Source organism: Mastigoproctus giganteus, chromosome 14 (genome assembly GCF_048544385.1).
Source record: "Mastigoproctus giganteus isolate SK-2022 chromosome 14, ASM4854438v1, whole genome shotgun sequence".
NCBI lineage: Eukaryota > Metazoa > Arthropoda > Arachnida > Uropygi > Thelyphonidae > Mastigoproctus > Mastigoproctus giganteus.
In genome coordinates, this window is record NC_143588.1 from 5,417,684 (window position 1) to 5,440,229 (window position 22,546).

The following is a 22,546-nucleotide window of genomic DNA, read 5'->3' on the forward strand; positions in this document are numbered from 1 at the left end:
CTGCTGGCATCATTCCCTCGCTCCTTGTATAACTTTATAGTAGTCTTCTGCTATTTGAATTATGCCTTCTCTGCTATTTATAAGTACACCATTGCTATTCTTCAGTTTCAGTATCATTTGTCTTTCTGTATTATTGCTCATGGCTGCTAATTTAAATCCTTTGTTTTCCCTTAGTGCTTGTTCTATTTTCTTGTGCTAAATCTTCTTATGTCCTCTCTGAGTCTCTTTCTAATGGCTTTGCATAACATAGTATAACTCAGTGTAGTAAATAATGAAAACGACCTGCGGGTAATTGTGCAGTCATATATGAAGTTTTTTGAGCAGTGCAGACAGGCTGCCAGAGCAGGCCATGGGGTCTTATCAATGATATACAGGAATTTTGCTAGCAGACACAAGGAGGTGATTATCCCCTTGAATAAGGCAATGGTCAGGTCACACCTTAAGTACTGCATACAGGTCTGGAAGCCTCATTTTAGGAAGGATGTAGAGTTGCTAGAACAGGTATAGAGAATGGCAAAAAAACTGATGAGGGGAACAGTGGGATGCTCATATGAAGAATGGCTTAAGTTCTGCAAACTGCAACATCTGGAGACTAGGAACCTGTGAAGTGATTTGATTGAGTTGTATAAGGCCTTGAATGGATTAAGCAGGCTCTGTGATAATGGGATTCTTCCTCTTGCACAGATCAGAAACCTGAGGTGGCATAGATTCAAACTGAGGAAAGACAGTTGTAGAAAAGATGTCTGGAAATTTGCCTTTGGCCAGATGATAGTTGATTGCTGAAACAAACAATCATAATAACAGTAGCCGCAGGCCTATGCCTGTGGCTACTGTTAATCTTTTAGAGTGTGAACCCCCCCCCCCCAAGCTAGCAGTTTTCTGGCCCACCTAACACTGCCTAAATAGCATTTTCCATCCCTGTAGAAGCAGTCTCCCCTGTTAACAAGCACAGACCAGGCTGAGAAAAATTCTTCTCCATGATACAATCTCGCCAGGGCTGAACTGATTGACAAGGCTCTCAGCATATAATACCTTCTATCGTGTCTGGGCAGAATTGCAGACACTTTCAAATTCAACCCTAACTAGCGGCTTTTTTTTCGACATTGAACTGTACTTTTTAAGTAATTCTGCCCTTCTCCTAGTCTTAATATCATTAATGCCAACAACATCACCTTCTGTGCCTTTAAATGATGATATCTGCCCTGCAATGTCATCAATGTTTTCCTCTATTCCACCTATCCATTTTACACAATATTCCCGTTTCATTGACAATAAAATTGCCAACAATGTGCTATCATCAGCATAACTACGATAGGATTTCTGGTTAATGAAAGAGAGAGTCATTAATATACAAGAAAAGAGTGGGAGAAATAACCGAACCTTGGGGAACACCAGCATTAGTGGAAAAGTTAGAAGACAGAGAGCCCTCTACATCACTTGCAGTGAGTGGTTCGAGAGAAAACTATATACCGAATTACACAAACAGTTGGAAAAATATAAGATGGAAGATTATTTAGAAGGCCTTTATGCTCAACACAATAAAAGCTTTTGACATGTCGAGTTTCACCAAGCTTTTTCATTGAATTTGTCCATAGATGGGTAACATAAACCAGAATATCAGCAGTGGATCAACAGTGATGGAATCCATGCTGGTGATCACTGGTCACATGGAAGATGTTTCAAGATCGTTTAAGATAGGTAAATTGATTTCTCCATTACTTTAGAAAGAGTAGAGGTAAGTGCAATGGGATGATAATTGAACGGGAGAAATTTGTCACACTTTTTAGGATCTGGCTGGATATTAGCAAATATCCAAGCAGAAGTGAAAACAGCTTTGAAATCAGAAAGTGAAAAAAGGTGACACAGAAGAGGGGTAAGTTTAGGAGCAGATGTTTTGAGAACAACTGGAGAAATAACATCAAGAACTGGAGCTGTCTTAGCAACTACATTGTTCAAAATCCTTCTGACATCCTTTTGGTGGGAGACCACATGCATTGAATGGAGTGTAGTGGAAATGGAGGAGGCGGTTTACCAAGATAATCAATACATGAGTTAGAAGAAAAGTAGGATGTTAGCAGGTCATCTTTATCTTCAGCTGATGTGGCAATAGAATCATCTGGTTTTGACAGAAGTGGAAAAGGTGGAACAGAGATAGACAAAAATTGTGGCAACAGCTCTGGCAAGAGACCAGAATACTCAACTACCATTTGGAAAACAAGCAGGTTTTCTAATCTTTGCCTGTCTGAAATTAGTTTCAGCTGATTAATAAATGCTTTACAATTGTGTACTTTGGTGCAGGCAGAAAATAACCTGGAGGTTTGGATATAAGTCAATTGCAATATGGCGATTGGCTTACATTCTTATCTTGAACAGCCTTTGCACATTTATTGGAAATCCAAGGTTTAGATAAAGGATGCAAGTTTAAGGTGGAGTGTGAAATAAAGGATTTCATCCCCTCAATAATTTGGACAACTGAGATGAGCAGTGATTGAATCAACCAATAATTGGGGTTCTGTCAGAAAAGGTATATGGTGTTTGGCAGACTGTAAGTGGAAATGGATATCATTGAGTTTGGAACCGAGACTACATATATTCGTGAAATTAACGAGAAAGTGTTTGAGAAGTTTAGATTTTTTTTCAAATAAAATAATTTACCTATCTTAAACTATCTATTTGTTCTATGAGTTTTACTATTCATGATGCATTCAGTAGTAAGAAAAGGTTGGGAAGACATGCTGTATGAAGTAATGAAATATTTTGATATGGCGTACACATGGCAAGAATATATCCAGCTCCTTGACATAACATGGCCTCGATAATTCCCCCTGCATATAGACTACTTGGACTTCCAGTCACCATCGGGCAGTGCAGAGGCAGCGAGAATATACACTAGCTGATTTGGAAGCTCATAGAGAGTTACCAATAGGTTTGGTCTGGTGGACTATCTAGCAGCCAGCCTGTGAACACCAATTTAGAGCTGTACCCTCAAAATGTAAGGAAGATTGGATCTCACCATGATGTCAGATCAAAATATATCAATCATACTGCATGATGGAAGAGATTTGTGTTGCCAGAGCTTTTCTCTGGAGACTTAACATGGGTTCCATCACTTCAAGCATCCAATAAGCAAAGTGGTGATATAAAACCGGTTGATGAGAGTACTTGCCAGTGGTGGTGGTGTGGGTGCCACACCTTTAGCCCTGCTTACTTTGGTTGGCAGCTGGGTGGTCACCTCCAGTACACCAGGTGCCGTACTTCAGGACTTGCACATGGGGGTTGTACCCATGGTTACTAACAATCCCACCATCATGAAGGTGCAAGTAGAGAATTTTGCAGTCAGAGCCTAACCAGACTTTGCCAAAATTAGGTCTACTTGACTCGAATGTCACCCAAATATCAGTTCCATCAGTGTCTAAGACTCCCAGGTAGCAAGCCCAGCTTGGCATACCTGAGAAAATGTCTTTGACAGCCTCAAGGACCAAGTAGTTGCTAAAATTTCTTAAAATGCACTTAAGAAGTGACTAAAGACTATGCCTCTACTGTCTTAGATGTAATGATAAGAAGAACAGGCCTGTGCCTGTGTAAATCATAAATTTGTGTTCTATCGACTATAATTTATGTAATGCTTGCTTGTATCAAAACAACAGCATTAATGCATTGATCAGCAGGGTATGCTCACACTGCAAAAATGAAAGGAAATGAAAAAAATGAAATGAGTTCTCCAGAAATGTGACTTCCATGAAGATTTCTGAGATTACTGGGAGAAATTCTTCAACTGGGAACATGCTGGTTTGACTTACCCATATAAGCAGCAGCAGATACAACTTTAATAGAAATGATATGGCATGTATACATCTCATGTTGGCGTCATTAAAATAAGGTGGGCTAGTAGTAGTAGTAGTGGCATGTGATGCAAGAAAGCAAATGTATGAGCTTATGCAGCATCAGCCAAAAAAAAAAAAAAAAAAAATCACACCATTCCCTCCAAATGCCTGTCCAGTTCCTCCTTAAATTTATTTAACCTATCAACTTCCACAACGACAGATGGAAGTTTGTTCCAGCAATTAACCACCCGCTGGCTAAAGGAAAATTTCCGCACATCTATTCTACATCTGTCCTTTCTTAATTTGAATTTATGCCCCCTTAGGTTCGTAATCTGAACAAGTGGAAGGATCCCATCAGAATTCAGCATGCTCAACCCATTCAAGGCCTTATATACCTCAATCAGATCACCGCGCAGGTGCCTAGTCTCCAGCCACTGCAATTTGCAGAACTTAAGCCTCTCTTGGTAAGAGGATCCCTTCATTCTCCTCACCAATCTTGTTGCCCTTCTCTGTACACGCTCAAGTAAATCTACATCCTTCCTAAAATGAGGCCTCCAGACCTGTACGCAGTACTCAAGCTGTGGCCTGACCATTGCCTTATACAGAGGGATAATCACCTCCTTTTCCCTGCTAGCAAAATTCCTATATATCATTGACAAAACTCCATGACCTGCCCTGGCAGCCTGTCTGCATTGCTCAGAAAACTTCATATCTGCCTGCACAATTACTCCCAGGTCTTTTTCATTTTCTACCACCTTAAGTGTAGTACCACACAGTTGGTACGTTTCTCTGGGGTTACTTCTACCCATATGTAGTACTTTGCATTTGTCAAGGTTAAACTTCAGTTGCCACTTCTTAGCCCATCTGCCCAAATTATCTAGATCCTATTGCAGTAGCACACTGCCATTACTGTCATTAACAACCCTGCCAACCTTTGTATCATCTGCAAACTTCGACATTAAGCCTGATATACCTTCATCAATATCATTGATAAATATACAAAACAACAGTGGACCTAACACCGAACCCTGTGGGACTCCACTAATAACATTAGTCCAAGAAGAGCAGCACCCATTGATTACCACCCTCTGTCTTCTAGCACTTAACCATCCTTTTATCCATTGTAGCAACTTACCCTTAATACCATTCTGCTCCAATTTGTACAATAGTCTTCCATGCGCAACAGTGTCAAAAGCTCGGGGGCTCACATCTGGTGAGTATGGGCTTGGCACACCCAGGGTCCTGAGCTGGATATCATCATTCTTCTCTTTCTTGGTGATTCCCTTCTACTTTTGACTCTCTCTCTCTCAGGGTTACTCGGGAACTTTTTTTTTTTTTTTTTTTTCCTGGTGCAGCATAAGCCTCAGGCTTCCTTGCATCATATGGATATTAATAATAATAATAATAATAGATAATCCTGCAATGCATCTGCTGCCCCTGGCCCGCCCCACCTCTTAACAACCCTCCCGTCCTTCGGAATGATCCAAGAGAAAGAGAGAGAGAGTGTCCTATAAGTCCTTGGATCATTTAAGGTTTGATTACTCACTTTCTGTGTTTTATAATTTTTTTTTCTCTTCCATCCCTTTTTTCCTTTATAGCCTTTTTTTTTTGTAATATTGCTTCATTATTCCTCCTGCCATTTTCCCTTTTCTAACTTCTCCACAAAGATATGTATACAAACAACATTTTAATTTCCTGTCATCCCGAATCATAGCTATAAATACTCACTACTTTAATCAAAATTCTTATAGCTGAGAAATGGATCATATCGATGTTGTAAGCACCTGTATTTTTAGCCTCATTCTTATTTATTTTTAATACTTTTTAACTAAATACATTTCTACTGAAATGTTTAGTTATATCATTTTGATTGTTTTAATTGTATACATTAGTGTTATAAGGCTATTGAAATGTTAGTTAAAGAAGGCAAGAATTTAATTTAGATTTGCACTCTGTGCACCACTTCCTGAATGATATATATATATATATATTGTTTTGCACATTACCATTTAAAAGTTACACATGAACTTGACGTTATAAATATAACTTCAATTAAAATACATGGACATTATATAAACATGTGCAATTTTGTACATACCTTAATTTCCTGCTCACTAAGACTGTCCATCCTACAAAATTAAGGAAATAACACTCTGTTTTGTAGTTTACATTTCATTTAAAAATCTTGATATGAGAATTTTTAGGTCAGGATTATAAAATTAATTTGCCATATAAATAATTTTAAATAACGGTATTTCCAAAATGAGGATTAATAGATTACCATATATTGAAAAACATTTCTTTCCCTCCCCCTTTAAAGATTTGTTATAAAAATAATAGCATGATAGAAATCAATTAAAAACACTAATTAGGCAGAATAAGAAAAGCCATTTAATACCACTTAAATAAAACTGAAAGATATTATATTTTAATGCAGCAGAATTGTACCTAATTTATTTGGAAGAAAAATAAATAACTCTCATAAAAAGCCAATCACATGGCACCTGGCAAGTGACCAACTTTCTTTTCTTTTTTTTTTTTTTTTTTAACTGTGACACTTATTAAACTGCAATTTTTTTAATCATTTAAAGAAAAAGATTTGAAAATATAAACACCTTCTGCACCTTTTATGCTTTCTGCGCCTGTTATTTTCAATCAAATAAAACTTTTATTAATTCTGCTATAAAAAGTTATATACATGAAACTAATCGTTATTTCGATTTTCAAGTTTATAAAACCATTAAGTTTGAGAGGCAGAAAACAGAGGGAGTAATACTCTTAATCTGATAATCAGCAATGATTACCCATGCATTAAGAATCTGCAGATAAAGGAACCACTGAGTGGCAGAGATCGCATTATACTGCGATACGATTTACTCTAAGATGTAACTTCTTTCAGGGGTAAAGGGCTTTTGCTTTTGTAAAGGCAACTACAGTGGTCTCAGAGAGTTTTTAAATAGTATACAGTGAGACCAACTGATGATGTTACCAACAGCAAATTCTAAATGGGAAGCATTCAAGGAATTAATCTTCAAAGCTACTATGCTTTTCATGCTAATTAAGAAATACTGTTCAAGGATTACGCCTAAATGAATGTCAGATGAACTAATGAGACTTGTGGCAGAGAAGAAAAATGCATGGGAAGTGTATAAATTATCACAAGAAAAAATGCCTATGATAGATATAAGGTAGTCTGTAATCAAGTCACAAAGGACCTAGGCAAGGAAAGGCAGAGTATGAGAATTCTTTGGCAAAGGATGCAAAGAAAAACAGTAAAGACTTTTTTACTTATGTAAGCAGTGCCTCCGTAGCCAGGTGGGCAGGAGCAGCAGCAGTGCATAGCACACACTTCTTGATTAGACCGGGGTTCGAGCCCATGACCACCAAATATGGAGGATGCGGAAAGGTCAGGGAGTAACCACCACATATCCCCGGAGCAATATGGCCTTAGTTGCTAATGCTGATAAAAACCAAATAATAATAATAATAATAACTAAATAAATAAAAATAAAATAAAAACTAAATAAAAACTAATAATAAATAAAATGTAAGCTCTAGAAGGAAGAGGATGAATTACATTGATCCACTTGATATTGATGGTTCGATTGTTGAGGATTCTGCTCAGGTATCTGACAAATTGAATAAGCATTTGGCATCTACATTTACACATGAGGAATGCTATAGGGAAGTGGAGGCCAGAAGTTTATCAAATTCTAACAAGAAGTTAAATGATTTTGTGATAACTGAAAGCAAAGTGGAGGAGAAATTGCTGAATTTAAACATAATGAAGGCACCTGGGGTGAATGGGATCAATCCAGTTATATTAAAGGAGGTGGCAAAGGAAATAAGCAGGTCCTCAGCCATGATTATGAGGGCATTTATGGACTCGGGAGAGGTCCCCCATGGACTGGAGATGTGCAAATATATCCCTAATTCAAAATGGGAGATTGAAAGGTGACACAAGTAATTACAGACCTGCCTAGTTTAACTTCTATTCCAGGGAAAATAACAGAGTCATTGGTTAATGAAGTGATGCAGGATTACCTAGAGAAGACTGCAGTAATGGTTCAGACACAGCATGGGTTTGTTAAGGGGAACTCCTGTCTGACAAATTTTATTGGATACTGTGATGTGGTCACAAAGGAAATGGATGCAAAATATAATTTTGATATCATATACTTAGATTTGGAAAGCTTTTGATACTGTAACATACACAGAACTACTGTACAAGTTGGAGCAATATGGCATTCACGGCAAGTTGCTAAAATGTATAAAAGAAGACAGAAAGTGGTAATCGATGGACACTGCTCTTCATGGACTAATAGTAGTAGTGGCATGTGATGCAAGAAAGCAAGTGTAGGAGCTTATGCAGCATCAGCCAAAAAAAAAAAAAAATCACACCATTCCCTCCAAATGCCTGTCCAGTTCCTCCTTAAATTTATTTAACCTATCAACTTCCACAACGAAAGATGGAAGTTTGTTCCAGCAATTAAACACCCGCTGGCTAAAGGCAAATTTCCGCACATCTATTCTACATCTGTCCTTTCTTAATTTGAATTTATGTCCCCGTAGGTTCATAATCTGAACAAGTGGAAGGATCCCATCAGAATTCAGCATGCTAAACCCATTTAAGGCCTTATAGACCTCAATCAGATCACCACGCAGGTGCCTAGTCTCCAGCCACTGCAATTTGCAGAACTTAAGCCTCTCTTGGTAAAAGGATCCCTTCATTCCCCTCACCAATCACGTTGCTCTTTTCTGTACACGCTCAAGCAAATCTACATCCTTCCTAAAATGAGGCCTCCAGACCTGTACGCAGTACTCAAGGCGTGGCCTGACCATTGCCTTATACAGAGGGACAATCACCGCCTTTTCCCTGCTAGCAAAATTCCTATATATCATTGACAAAACTCCATGACCTGCCCTAGCAGCCTGTCTGAATTGCTCAGAAAACTTCATATCTGACTGCACAATTACTCCCAGGTCTTTTTCATTTTCTACCACCTTAAGTGTAGTACCACACAGTTGGTACATTTCTCTGGGGTTACTTCTACCCATGTGCAGTACTTTGCATTTGTCAAGGTTAACTTCAGTTGCCACTTCTTAGCCCATCTGCCCAAATTATCTAGATCCTGTTGCAGTAGCACACTGCCATGACTGTCATTAACAACCCTGCCAACCTTTGTGTCATCTGCAAACTTCGACATTAAGCCTGATATACCTTCATCAATATCATTGATAAATATACAAAACAACAGTGGACCCAACACCGAACTCTGTGGGACTCCACTAATAACATTAGTCCACGAAGAGCAGCACCCATTGATTACCACCCTCTGTCTTCTCCCACTTAACCATCCTTTTATCCATTGTAGCAACTTACCCTTAATACCATTCTGCTCCAATTTGTACAGTAGTCTTCCATGCGCAACAGTGTCAAAAGCTTTCCTGAAATCCAAGTATATGATATCAAAATTATTTTTTGCATCCAGTTCCTTTGTAACCACATCATAATAACCAATCAAATTTGTCAGACAAGACTTTCCCTTAACAAACCCATGCTGTGTCTGAATTATTGCAGCAGTCTTGTCTAGATGATCCTGCAATGCATCTTTAACCAGTGACTCCATTATTTTTCCCGGAACAGAAGTTAAACTAACTGGTCTGTAATTACTCGTGTCACCCTTCGATCCACCTTTGTGAATTAGGGATACATTTGCACATCTCCAGTCAGTGGGAACCTCCCCTGAATCCAAGGATGCTCTCATAATTATGGCTAAGGGTTTGCTTAGTTGCCTTGCCGCCTCCTTTAATATAACTGGATAGATACCATCCACACCAGGTGCCTTTCTTATGTTTAACTTCAACAATTTCTCCTCCACTTTGCTCGCAGTTATTACAAAATCATTAAGCACACTGCTACAATTTGATAACCTTCTTCCATTTTCAAACTGTAATAATTCCTCACGTGTGAATGTAGGTGCAAAATACTCATTCAGTTTGTTTGCTATCTGAGCAGGATCATCAACAGTCGAACCATCGATGTCAAGTGGACCAATCATATTCATCCCCTTCCTTTTAGAGTTTATATAAGTAAAGAAATCCTTGCTGTTTTTCTTAGCATCTTTTGCCATAGATTTCTCGTAGTCCACCTTCGCCTGCCGAACGTCCTTTGTGACCTGATTACAGCCTAGCTTATATCTACCACAGGCTTCTGCGTCACCTGATAATTTATATGCATCCCATGCATTTTTCTTCTCTGTCACGAGTCTCATTAGTTCGTTTGATAACCATTTAGGCCTAAACGTTGAACAATATTTCTTAATCAGTATGAAAAGTCTAGTAGCTTCCACGATTAATTCCTTGAATGCGTCCCACTTAGAATTTACTGTTTGTAACATCGTCAGTTGATCCCACTGTACAGAATTTAAAAACTGTCTGAGACCACTGTACTCCCCTTTATGGAAGCAAAAACCCTTTCCTTTACCCCTGATGGTAGTTACCTCTTTGAGTAAATCCCACTTCAGCACACTGTTATCACTGCCACCTAGTGGTTCCTTTATCTGCAAATTCTTAATACACGAATGATCACTGCTGATAACCAGATCAAGAGTATTACTTTCTCTGGTTGCTTCTCAAACATGCTGCTGCAGAAAACAATCATCCAATAAATCCACAAAAGTCTGACTAGTGTGTGAGTGACCAAGCCACAAGTTCCAGTCAATATCTGGGAAGTTAAAATCCCCCATTATAAGACATTCTGATTTACTGGCCCACTCTATTTCTCTGTACAATTCTTCATTGTACTCATTCAAGTCATTAGGCCTATAACACACTCCTACTCTTATTTTTGCTTTCGCAGTACTTATGTGACACCAAACTGACTCAACAGTGCACTGTTCATCTATATTAACTGGGTGCATTTCCTTTGATTTTATGTTTTTCTTAATTAACAGCATAACACCTCCTCCCTTTCTGTCCTGTCTATCCTTTCTGTACACATTGTACTCCCCAAATTCCAGTTCTGCATTCCTTATATCTTTGTGACACCACGTCTCTGCTATCTCAACAATATCCGCCTTTGATGTCTTGACGAACACTTCAAATTCATCAAAATTATTTACTATACTTCTAGCATTGGTATACATGCAAGCATACATGCTCCTATGCCTATTCCTTGTTACCTTAACACATCCCATATACCCACCTATTCCATGATGACTGCTATCCGTCCCTGAAACCCCCAACACCCCTCGCTCCAGGTAGCTTCTTATTCTAATAGAAGTTGTGCAAGAATCACCTTCACCTCTGCCTGCGGTTACTGTTAAACTATTAGTCTTTGTATCCCCCCAAGCTGTTAACAAGTACAGACTAGGCTGAAAAAAATTCTATCCCTTGATCCTTGCACAATCTTTCCAGGGCCGAATTGATCGACAAGGCTCTCATCATGTACTCCCTCCTATCGTGTCTGGGCAGAATTGCACACACTTTCAAATTCAACCCTATTTCACGGCTTTTTTTCAACAGTGACCTGTACTTGTTGAGTAATTCTGCCGGTCTCCTACTCTTAATATCATTAGTGCCAACGTGTACAAGTACATCACCTTTTGTGCCCTTGAAAGATGATATCCGCTCTACAACGTCATCAACCTTTGCCCCTGGCAGACATACCCTGGTCCTGTTTCACCTATCCTTTTTACAAAGCATGTTCCCCATTTCCCTGACAATAGAGTCACCAACAACTACTAGTTCCTGTGGGACCAGTGTATTCTGCCTTGGGGGTTGCCGCTGTGTTGCATGATGACCAAGTGCAAGCTCTGGCGTTGATGTGGGCAGCTGAGAGCCTGATGGGCCCCTCAATATAGATCTTTCGAGAGCATCCACCCTGTCCTTCAAACTCTCATATAGGCCCATAACAACGCTGAGTTGTCGCCTGATTTCCTTACACTCCTTACATCGCGCGCACACACAAAGACATCCCCCATGGCAATATCATGTTCCGTTCCAGAGAGTTCGGCAAACAGTTCACAAGTTGCACATATTTTTAGGCTGTGATGCGTCGGAGAATCGCCCCCCCTCAGTTCTCCCCTGAGTCACAGCACTCCTGCCACTTTGTGCCCGTTGCTTTAATGCTCTAGTCTGGGGCATGATAGTTTAAATTAATAAAATCAATAAATTAAATGTCAATAGTATTTGAATAGAAACTATTAAATAGAAACAGTGAAGCGTATTACTATATAATTATGCGCTAGAGCTACCTAGCTACCTCAATTAAAAAATTTGAATTCCCTACCACTATATACAAAAACAATGGCTGCAAGATTCGAACGAAATAACGGTGTTACCTATCGTAAGTAAAATCCACAAAAACTCTTTATCTAAATTAAAATAAAAAATAACCAGCGTAACTATAACTATAAGACTACGTATTTAGCAGAATATAAAATAACAATCATGTAAATAAAAGGCAAACACTTATCGTTTTTGCGGAGCCTGTAACTGACAGCTGTAACTTTTAAAGAGATTCAGCGCCCTCCAATAATGTTATTAGTGGAGTTACCCAGGGGTCCGTGTTGGGAGCATTGTTGTTTTCTGTATTTATCAATGACTGATGAAGGTATATCAGGTTTAATGACCAAGTTTGCAGATGATACATAGTTGGTAGGGTTGTCAATGACAATAAGGATGGTACACTACTGCAACAGGATCTAGAAAAGTTGAGCAGATAGGCTGAGAGGTGGCAACTGAAGTTTAACATTGACAAATGCAAGGTACTTCATATGGGTAGCAGTAACCCCAGAGTGACATACCAACTGCGCAGTACTATACTCAGTGTAGCGGAGAATGAAAAAGACCTGGGGATTATTGTGCAGTCAGATATGAAGTTTTCTCTGCAGTGGAGACAGGGTGCATGGAGTCTTATCAATAATATATAGGAATTTTGCTAGTAGAGATAAGGAGGTGTTTATTCCCTTGTATAAATCAATGGTCAGGCCACACCTTGAGTACAGGTCGGGAGGTCTTATTTTAGGAAAGTTATTGAACTACTTAGAATGAGTACAGAGAAGTACAACGAGATTAGTGAGTGGAACAAAGGGTTGCTGTTACCAAGATAGGCTTAAGTTCAGAAAATTGCAGGATCTAGAGACTAGGCACCTGTGAGGTGAACTGATTGAGGTGTATAAGTATTTAAATGCTTATATGTATTTATATTTTATTTATTTATTAATATATTAAGTATATTTATATTAATATATTAAGTATAAGTATATAATTAATATATTAAGTATTTATATGCTATCGAGGCAGTGTTAGGTGAGTCGGAAAACTTCTAGATTGGGGGGATACAAGGACTAATAGATTAACAGTAGCCACTGGCAGAGGTGAAAGTGATTATTGCACTGCTTCTATTGGAATGAGCAGCAGCCTGGAAAATAAGATGCAGGATATTTCAGAGACTGCTGGGAGTCATTGGGGTACAAGTAAACACATGGGTTGTGTTAGGGTAGGTAAGAAAAAGAACAGGTGCATGTATACTTGCGTGTACACCAATGCTAGGAGTTTGGTAAATAAATTTGATGAATTTGAGGTATTGCTCGAAGCATCAAAGGCGGATATTGTTGGGATATCAGAGACGTGGTGTCACACAGATATAAGTAATGCAGAACTAGAATTTGGGGAGGTACAACATCTACAGAAAGGATAGACAGGATAGGAAGGGAGGAGGGGTTATGCGATTAGTTAAGAAACACATAAAATCCAAGGAAGTGAAGCCAGTCGACATCGCTGGACAGTGGAGTGTCGAGTCAGTTTGGTGTGACATAAGCATTGGGAAATCAAAATTGAGAGTAGGAGTGTGCTATAGACCTAATGACTCTGATGAGTATAATAAGAAACTGTACAGGGAAATAGAGTGGGCCAGTAAATCAGAGAGTCTTATAATGGGGGATTTTAATTTCCCAGATATTGAATGGAATTTGTGGGTTGGTCACTCACACACTAGCAAGGCTTTTGTGGATTTATTGGATGATTGTTTTCTAAATCAGCATGTTCGGGAGGCAACTAGAGGGAGCAACACTCTTGATTTGATTATCAGTAGTGATTCTGCATGCATTAAGAATCTGCAGATACAGGAACCACAGGGTGGCAGTGATCACAGTGTGCTGAAGTGGGATTTATTCAAGGAGGTAACTACCATCAGGGGTAAAGGGAAGGGTTATTGCTTTCGTAAAGGTGACTACGATGGTCTGAGACAGTATTTAAATTCTATACAGTGGGACCAACTGATAATGTTACCAACAGCAAACTCAAAATGGGAAGCATTCAAAGGACTTATCTTGGAAGCTACTAGGCTTTACATACCAATTAAGAAATATTGTTCAAGGTTTAGGCCTAAATGAATGTCAGATGAACTAATGAGAAATATGGCAGAGAAGAAGAATGCATGGGATACATATAAATTAACATTAACATGTCTTATCAATGATATACAGGAATTTTTCTAGCAGGGATAGAGAGGTTATTATTCCCTTGTATAAGGCAATGGTCAGGCCACACCTTGAGTACTGTATCAGGTCTGGAGGCCTCATTTCAAGAAGGATGTAGAGCTGCTGGAACGAGTACAGAGAAGGGCAACAAGGTTAGTGAACGGAACGAAGGGTTGGCCTGACCATTGCCTTATACAAGGACTAATAGATTAACAGTAGCCACTGGCAGAGGTGAAAGTGATTCTTGCACTGCTTCTATTGGAATGAGCAGCAGCCTGGAAAATAAGATGCAGGATATTTCAGAGACTGCTGGGAGTCATTGGGGTACAAGTAAACACATGGTTTGTGTTAGGGTAGCTAAGAAAAAGAACAGGTGCATGTATACTTGCGTATACACCAATGCTAGGAGTTTTGTAAATAATTTTGATGAATTTGAGGTATTGCTTGAAGCATCAAAGGCGGATATTTTTGGGATATCAGAGACGTGGTGTCTAGAGACTAGGCACCAGCGAGGTGATCTGATAGAGGTGTACAAAGCCTTGAATGGTTTGAGCATGCTCAATGCTGATGGGGATACTGCCTCTTGCTCAGAATAATCACCTGAGAGGGCATAAATTCAAATTGAGGAAAGACAGATGCAGGATAGATGTGCGGAAATATGCCTTTAGCCAGCGGGTAGTTGGTTGGTGGAACAGACTTCCATCCCTTGTTGTAGAGGTTGATAGCCTAAATAAATTTAAGGCTCAGCTGGACAGGTATTTCAAATGAACGGAGGGGTGAAGGAAGGTTTTTTTTTTTCTTTTTGTTTTTTTTTGGCTGATGCTGCATAATAAGCTTGCTTTCTTGCATCATATGCCTATGCTAATGCTAATGATAAATGGTTTGAGCAAGCTCAGTGCTGATGGGTTCGTTCATCTTCTCAGATTCTCACCTGAGGAGGCATAAATTCAAATTGAGGAAAGAGAATTGTAGAATAGATGTCTGGAAATTGACAGCTTAAATAAATTCAAGGCTGAACTAGACAAACATTTGGAGTGAATGGATGGATAAAACAGGAAGGTTTTTATTTTTTTTGGCTAATACTATATAAGCTTGCTTCTTACATGATATACCTCTGCTAATGTTAATTAAACATAAAATATAGAAATTCTGACTATATATGATATATATAAATATTAAAAAATATATATGTTAATATATTACATGCTATTAGTCACTTCCATTTTCAAGCTTATAAAACAATTAAGCATAAAATTTGCAAATTATGTATGACACATATCTCTACTTTTATGTTGCACATATAAATATTAAAAAAAAGAAGGGAAAAAATATGTTATTTATGAGATTTTTCTATATAAATGTGGCTTTGTGATTGAATATATATCTACCAGTGTATCTTGTGACTTGCTACAAAGATAGAGCTTGGTAGTGTTATGGTATATACTCAATTGTAGGCAAGATTATGTAAGGAATTAGGATAGAAATAGACACGCTGCCTTCACATAGCCTTATAGCCCAGTTGGAGGAATGTGAAAAGTATATGAACAAAGATATAAAGTTAGTAATTAGGGTATCCGGGAGTGCAATTTCCATCTGTACTAGTGATGACCCTGGACATCGGTAAATGGTTGCATGTATACGAATATATTTTTGTTGACTGGATTAATAAATCGTATACTTATAGATTATTAGTATTAGCATTAGTAGAGGCATATGATACAAGAAAGCTAGCTTATGCAGCATCAGCCAAAAAAAAAAAAGCACGCCCATTTCACCCCTCCGTTCAAACGAAATACCTGTCCAGCCGAGCCTTAAATTTATTTAGGCTATCAACTTCCACCAGTGCCTAGTCTCCAGACACTGTAATTTGCAAAACTTAAACCTTTCTCATAAGAGCAACCCTTTGTTCCATTCACTAATCTTGTTGCCCTTCTCTGTACTCGTTCCAGCAGCTCTATATCCTTCTTGAAATGAGGCCATCAGACCTGTATACAGTACTCAAGGTTTGGCCTGACCATTGCCTTATACAAGGGAATAATCACCTCCTTATCCCTGCTAGAAAAATTCCTGTATATCATTGATAAGACACCATGAGCTACCCTTACAGACCATCTGTAGTGCTCAGAGAACTTCATATCTGCCTGCAACATTACCCCTAGGTCCTTTTCCACTGTCAGTGTAGTACCACAGAGTTGATACGTTGCTCTGGGGTTGCTGTTTTCCATATATAGTACTTTACATTTGTCAATGTTAAACTTCATTTGCCACTTCTCAGGCCATCTACTCAACCTTTCCAGATCCTGTTGCAGCAGCATAGTGTCAGTAGTGTCCTTAACAACCCTGCCAATCTTTGTATCGTCTGCAAATTTGGACATTAAGCTTGATATACCATCATCAATATTATTTATAAATACAGAAAACAATAATGGACCCAACACTGAACCCTGAGGGACTCCACTAATAACATTAGTCCACGATGAGCAGTGTCCAGCAATTTGCCTACAATTCCACACTGCTCAAATTTGTGCAGCAGTCTTCCATGTGCAACAGTATCAAAAGCTTTTCTAAGATCCAAGTATATAATATCAAAGTTATTTCCTGCTTCCAGTTCTTTTGTGGCTGCATATAATATCCAATCAAATTGGTCTAGATCAAATTCCTCTAGATGATCCTGCAGTGCTTCTTTAATCAGTAAATAAAATAAATAAATAAATTGCAGCCATTATCAACCCACTGCAGGATGGAAGCCTCCTCAACAATTCATGCTGAGGGAAATGGGCCATAATCTGCCACGCTGGTCCAGTGCGGATTGGCAGATCGACCGTATTTAGCAGTCAGAGGCTTGAACCGCAGTCTATTCAAAGAACGTGTGCCACTGCACTCCTGCTCATGACCACTCGGCTACGGAGGCCTTCTTTAATCAGTACCTCCATTAATTTTTCTGGAACAGAAGTTAAACTCACAGGTCTACAATTACTTGTGTCAGCCTTTGATCCTCCTTTGTGAATTGAGGTCACATTTGCACATCTCCAGTCTATGGGTACCACCCCTAAGTCCAAGGAAGCTCTCATAATTATGGCTAAGGGTTTGCTTACTCCCTTTGCTGCCTTCTTTAATATGACTGGATAGATCCCATCCACCCTTGAGAGGGCGCTGACTCTCTTTAAAAATTACAGCTGTGAATTACAGGCTCCGAAAAAGCGATAAGTGTTTGCCTTTTTATTTACATAATTGTTATTTTATATTGTACTTCACACATAGTCTTATTAATTTAAAAATTGATGCCCCAAACTAGAGCAGCAAAGCAACGGGCACAAAGTGGCAGGAGTGCTGTGACTCGGGGGGTGGGTGGGTGGGTGGTGGGGGAATTCTCCAACACATCACAGTCTAAAAAAATGTGCAACTTCTGAAATGTTTACAGAACTCTCTGGAACGGAACATGATATTGCCATGGGGGATGTCTTTGTGTGTGCGCGATGTAAGGAAACCAGACGACAACTCAGCGTTGTTATGGGCCTATATGGGAGATTGAAGGACAGGGTGGATACCTCGAAGGATTTAAATTGAGGGGCCCATCCAGCTCTCAGCTGCCCACATCAACGAGAAAGCTTGCACTTGGTCATCACGCAACACAGCAGCAACCCCCAAGGCAGAATGCACTGGTCCCACAGGAACTAGTAGTTGTTGGTGACCCTATTGTCAGGAAAATGGGGAACATGCTTTGTAAAAAGGATAGGTGGAACAGGACCAGGGTATGTCTGCCAGGGGCAAAGGTTGATGACGTTGTAGAGCGGATATAATCTTTTAAGGGCACAAAAGGTAATATAGTTGTACACGTTGGCACTAATGATATTAAGAGTAGGAGACCGGCAGAATTACTTAACAAGTACAGGTCACTGTTGAAAAAAAGCCGGGAATTAGGGTTGAATTTGAAAGTGTCTGCAATTCTGCCCAGACACGATAGAAGGGAGTATATGATGAGAGCCTTGTCGATCAATTCGGCCCTGGAAAGATTGTGCAAGGCTCAAAGGATAGAATTTTTTTCAGCCTGGTCTGTACTTGTTAACAGGAGAGACTGCTTCTAGAGGGATGGGATACACTTAAATAGAAAGGGTGCAAGAATATTTGCTGATGCTATCGTGGCAGTGTTAAGTGGGTCGGAAAACTGCTAGCTTGGGGGAGGGGGATACAAGGACTATTGGTTTAACAGTTGCCACAGGCAGAAGTGAAGGTGATTCTGGCACAACTTCTATTAGAATAAGTAGCGACCTGGAGTGAGGGATGTTGGGGGGTTTCAGGGATGGATGGCAGTCATCGTGAAATAGGTGGGTATATGGGATGTGTTAGGGTAACTAGGAATAGGAATAAGAGCATGTATGCTTGCCTGTATACCAATGCTAGAAATTTGGTAAATAAATTTGATGAATTTGAAGTGTTGGTCAAGACATCAAAGGCGGATATTGTTGGGATTGCAGAGACGTGGTGTCACACAGATATACGGAATGCAGAACTGGAATTTGGGGAGTACAAGGTGTACAGAAAGGATAGACAGGATAGCACGGGAGGAGGTGTTATGCTGTTAATTAAGAAAAACATAAAATCAAAAGAAGTGCACCCAGTTGATATATGTGAACAGTGCCCTGTTGAGTCAGTTTGATGTGACATAAGCACTGCGAAAGGAAAAATAAGAGTAGGAGTGTGTTATAGGCCTAATGACTCGAATGAGTACAATGAACAGTTGTACAGAGAAATAGAGTGGGCTAGTAAATCAGAATGTCTTATAATGGGGGATTTTAACTTCCCAGATACTGACTGGAACTTGTGGGTTGGTCACTCACACACTAGTCAGACATTTGTGGATTTATTGGATGATTGTTTTCTGAAGCAGCATGTTCAAGAGGCATCCAGAGAGAGTAATACTCTTGATCTGGTTATCAGCAGTGACCATTCATGTTTTAAGAATTTGCAGATAAAGGAACCACTAAGTGGCAGTGATCATAGTGTACTGATGTGGGATTTACTTAAAGATTTAATTACCATCAGGGGTAAAGGAAAGGGTTTTTGCTTCCGTAAAGGTGAGTACAGTGGTCTCAGAAAGTTTTTAAATTCTGTACATTAGGATCAACTGACGATGTTACCAACAGTAAATTCTAAGTGGAAAGCATTCAAGGAATTAATCGTGGATGCTACTAAAAGTTTCACACCTATGAAGAAATATAGTTCAAGGTTTAGGCCTAAATGGTTATCTAATGAACTAAAGAGACTCGTAACAGAGAAGAAAAATGCATGGGATGTATATAAATTATCAAGCGACTCAGAAGCCTATGGCAGATATAAGCTAGTCTGTAATCAAGTCACAAAGGAGGTTAGGCAGGCGAAGGCAGATTACGAGAAATCCTTGGCAAAGATGCTAAGAAAAACAGCAAGGATTTCTTTACTTATATAAACTCTAAAAGGAAGGGGAGAAATCTGATTGGTGCACTTGACATCGATGATTTGACTGTTGATGATCCTGCTCAGATAACAAGCAAACTGAATGAGTATTTTGCATCTACCTTCACACATGAGGAATTATTAAGGTTTGAAAAGGGCAGAAAGTTATCAAATTGTAGCAGGATACTTAATGATTTTGTAATAACTGAGAGCAAAGTGGAGGAGAAATTGTTGAAATTAAACATAAGAAAAGCACCTGGGGTTGATGGGATCTATCCAGTTATATTAAAGGAGGCGGCAAAGCAACTAAGCAAACCCTTAGCCATAATTATGAGAGCATCCATGGACTCTGGGGAGGTTCCCACGGACTGGAGATGTGCAAATGTATCCCCAATTTACAAAGGGGGATTGAAGGGTGACATGAGTAATTACAGACCAGTTAGTTTAACTTCTGTTCCTCGTAAAATAATGGAGTCACTGGTTAAGATGCATTGCAGGATTATATAGACAAAACTGCAGCAATAATTCAGACACAGCATGGGTTTGTTACGGGAAAGTCTTGTCTGACAAATTTGATTGGATATTATGATGTGGTTACAAAGGAACTGGATGCAAAAAATAATTTTGATATCATATACTTGGATTTCAGGAAAGCTTTTGACACTGTTGCGCATTGAAGATTGCTGTACAAATTGGAGCAGAATGGTATTAAGGGTAAGTTGCTACAATGGATAAAAGGATGGTTAAGTGGGAGAAGACAGAGGGTGGTAATCAATGGGTGCAGCTCTACGTGAACATATGTTATTAGTGGAGTCCCAGGGTTCGGTGTTGGGTCCACTGTTGTTTTGTATATTTATCAATGATATTGATGAAGATATATCAGGCTTAGTTTCGAAGTTTGCAGATGATACAAAGGTTGGTAGGGTTGTTAATGACAGTAATGGTAGTGTGCTACTGCAACAGGATCTAGATAATTTGGGCAGATGGGCTAAGAAGTGGCAACTGAAGTTTAACTTTGACAAATGCAAAGTACTGCATATGGGTAAAAGTAACCACAGAGAAACGTACCAACTGTGTGGTACTACACTTAAGGTGGTAGAAAATGAAAAAAACCTGGGAGTAATTGTGCTTTCAGATATGAAGTTTTCTGAGCAATGCAGACAGGCTGCCAGGGCAGGTCATGGGGTTTTGTCAATGATATATAAGAATTTTGCTAGTAGGGAGAAGGAGGTGATTGTCCCTCTGTATAAGGCAAAGGTCAGGCCGCACCTTGAGTACTGCATACAGGTCTGGAGGCCTCATTTTAGGAAAGATGTAGATTTGCTTGAGCATGTACAGAGAAGGGCAACAAGATTGGTGAGGGGAATGAAGGGATCCTCTTACTAGGAGAGGCTTAAGTTCTGAAAATTGAAATGGCTGGAGACTAGGCACCTGCACGGTGATCTGATTGAGGTGTATAAGGCCTTGAATGGGTTAAGCACGCTGAATTCTGATGGGATCCTTCCACTTGTTCAGATTACAAACCTAAGGGGACATAAATTCAAATTAAGAAAAGAGAGATGTAGAATAGATGTGCGGAAAAAATGCCTTTAGCCAGCGGGCGTTTAATTGTTGAAACAAACTTCCATCTGTCATTGTGGAAGTTGAAAGGTTAAATAAATTTTAAGAAGACCTGGACTGGCATTTGGAGGGAATAATGTGATGTTTTTTTTTGTTTTGGCTGATGCTGCATAAGCTCATACACTTGCTTTCTTACATCACATGCCACTACTACTGCTATTATTTTTGATATTCATTAACAATGAAGGCACAAAAATCTTGATGTTAAGCTTTGCTAATATAATGATGAGTTGGCATGAAAAATGGCAGATAGTCTATTATTAAAGGAAGATAATAATATTGGAAAATGTAAAGTTCTACAATATATTACAGATATCATTTTGGAAGAATGAGCATAAGCCAGTTAATAAAGGAAAAAGAGATTAAAGAAATTTATGAATAATTGTGTAATCCAATACAAAGTTCTCTCAAGTGTAGGCAGGCTACAAGGATAGCAAAAGTTTATTAGAGAATTTTTTTTAGGAGAGAAAAAAATAAATATTCCATTATATAAATCCTTGATTATGCCACAGCATGAAAACTGTACACAGGTTTGAAACCACCCATTACAGGAAAGATATAGTACTGCTGGAAAGCAATATATGTTAACAACAACTGAAGACACAAGAGGCACTGACAAATATCACTTGTCTTAAAAGTTTTGTTTTTGACATGAAGAGGTATTCCCTCCCACCTTCCCTCCCACACACACACACACACTTCAGTTTTGTGGGTTGCAAAATCTCAAGACATCTGCATTTGAGGTAATTAAGGATTTGAAATCTGAGAGTCTTGAGTAAATTAAATAATGGGGTAATCTCTTTCCTTTCACAGGTGGTATTAAAACTTGGAGAGAGAGAGAGCATGTATTTAAATTAAAAAGGGATAGCTCTAAACATATATAAGAAAATTCTATTTTAGACCAAGGATTATTAACTATTGAAATAACTCATCTTTTAGAATTGAAGAGTTTATGCAAATTTAAAGAGTTGTTGGACACTTGGAGGAAACCAGATGCTAAATGTATTGTAATTGATAATTATCTGTTGCCTGCATTGTTAATCATTATATACGTGATTGGTGGCAAAGAGATACAAAATTTCAGTTTCAGATATTCTAATAAGGTGGTATCTTCAGTTTGCAAATTATATGGTTTTGTGCCACACTGCAATCTTGGAGTCGATCTTCATATGACTAGTAGGA

The 22,546-nt window shown here is 38.9% G+C and overlaps 1 protein-coding gene across 1 annotated transcript in view; it reads right to left on the minus strand.

Annotated features, from left to right (window-relative positions):
- The window catches only part of LOC150074956 (uncharacterized), a 735,724-nt gene that overhangs the window by 193,458 nt on the left and 519,720 nt on the right, over positions 1 to 22,546 (minus strand). The window contains exon 17 of the mRNA XM_090389002.1: positions 5,923 to 5,953. Coding sequence (XP_090245128.1) covers positions 5,923 to 5,953 — 31 coding nt within the window. The remainder of the gene's footprint in view (positions 1 to 5,922; positions 5,954 to 22,546) is intronic.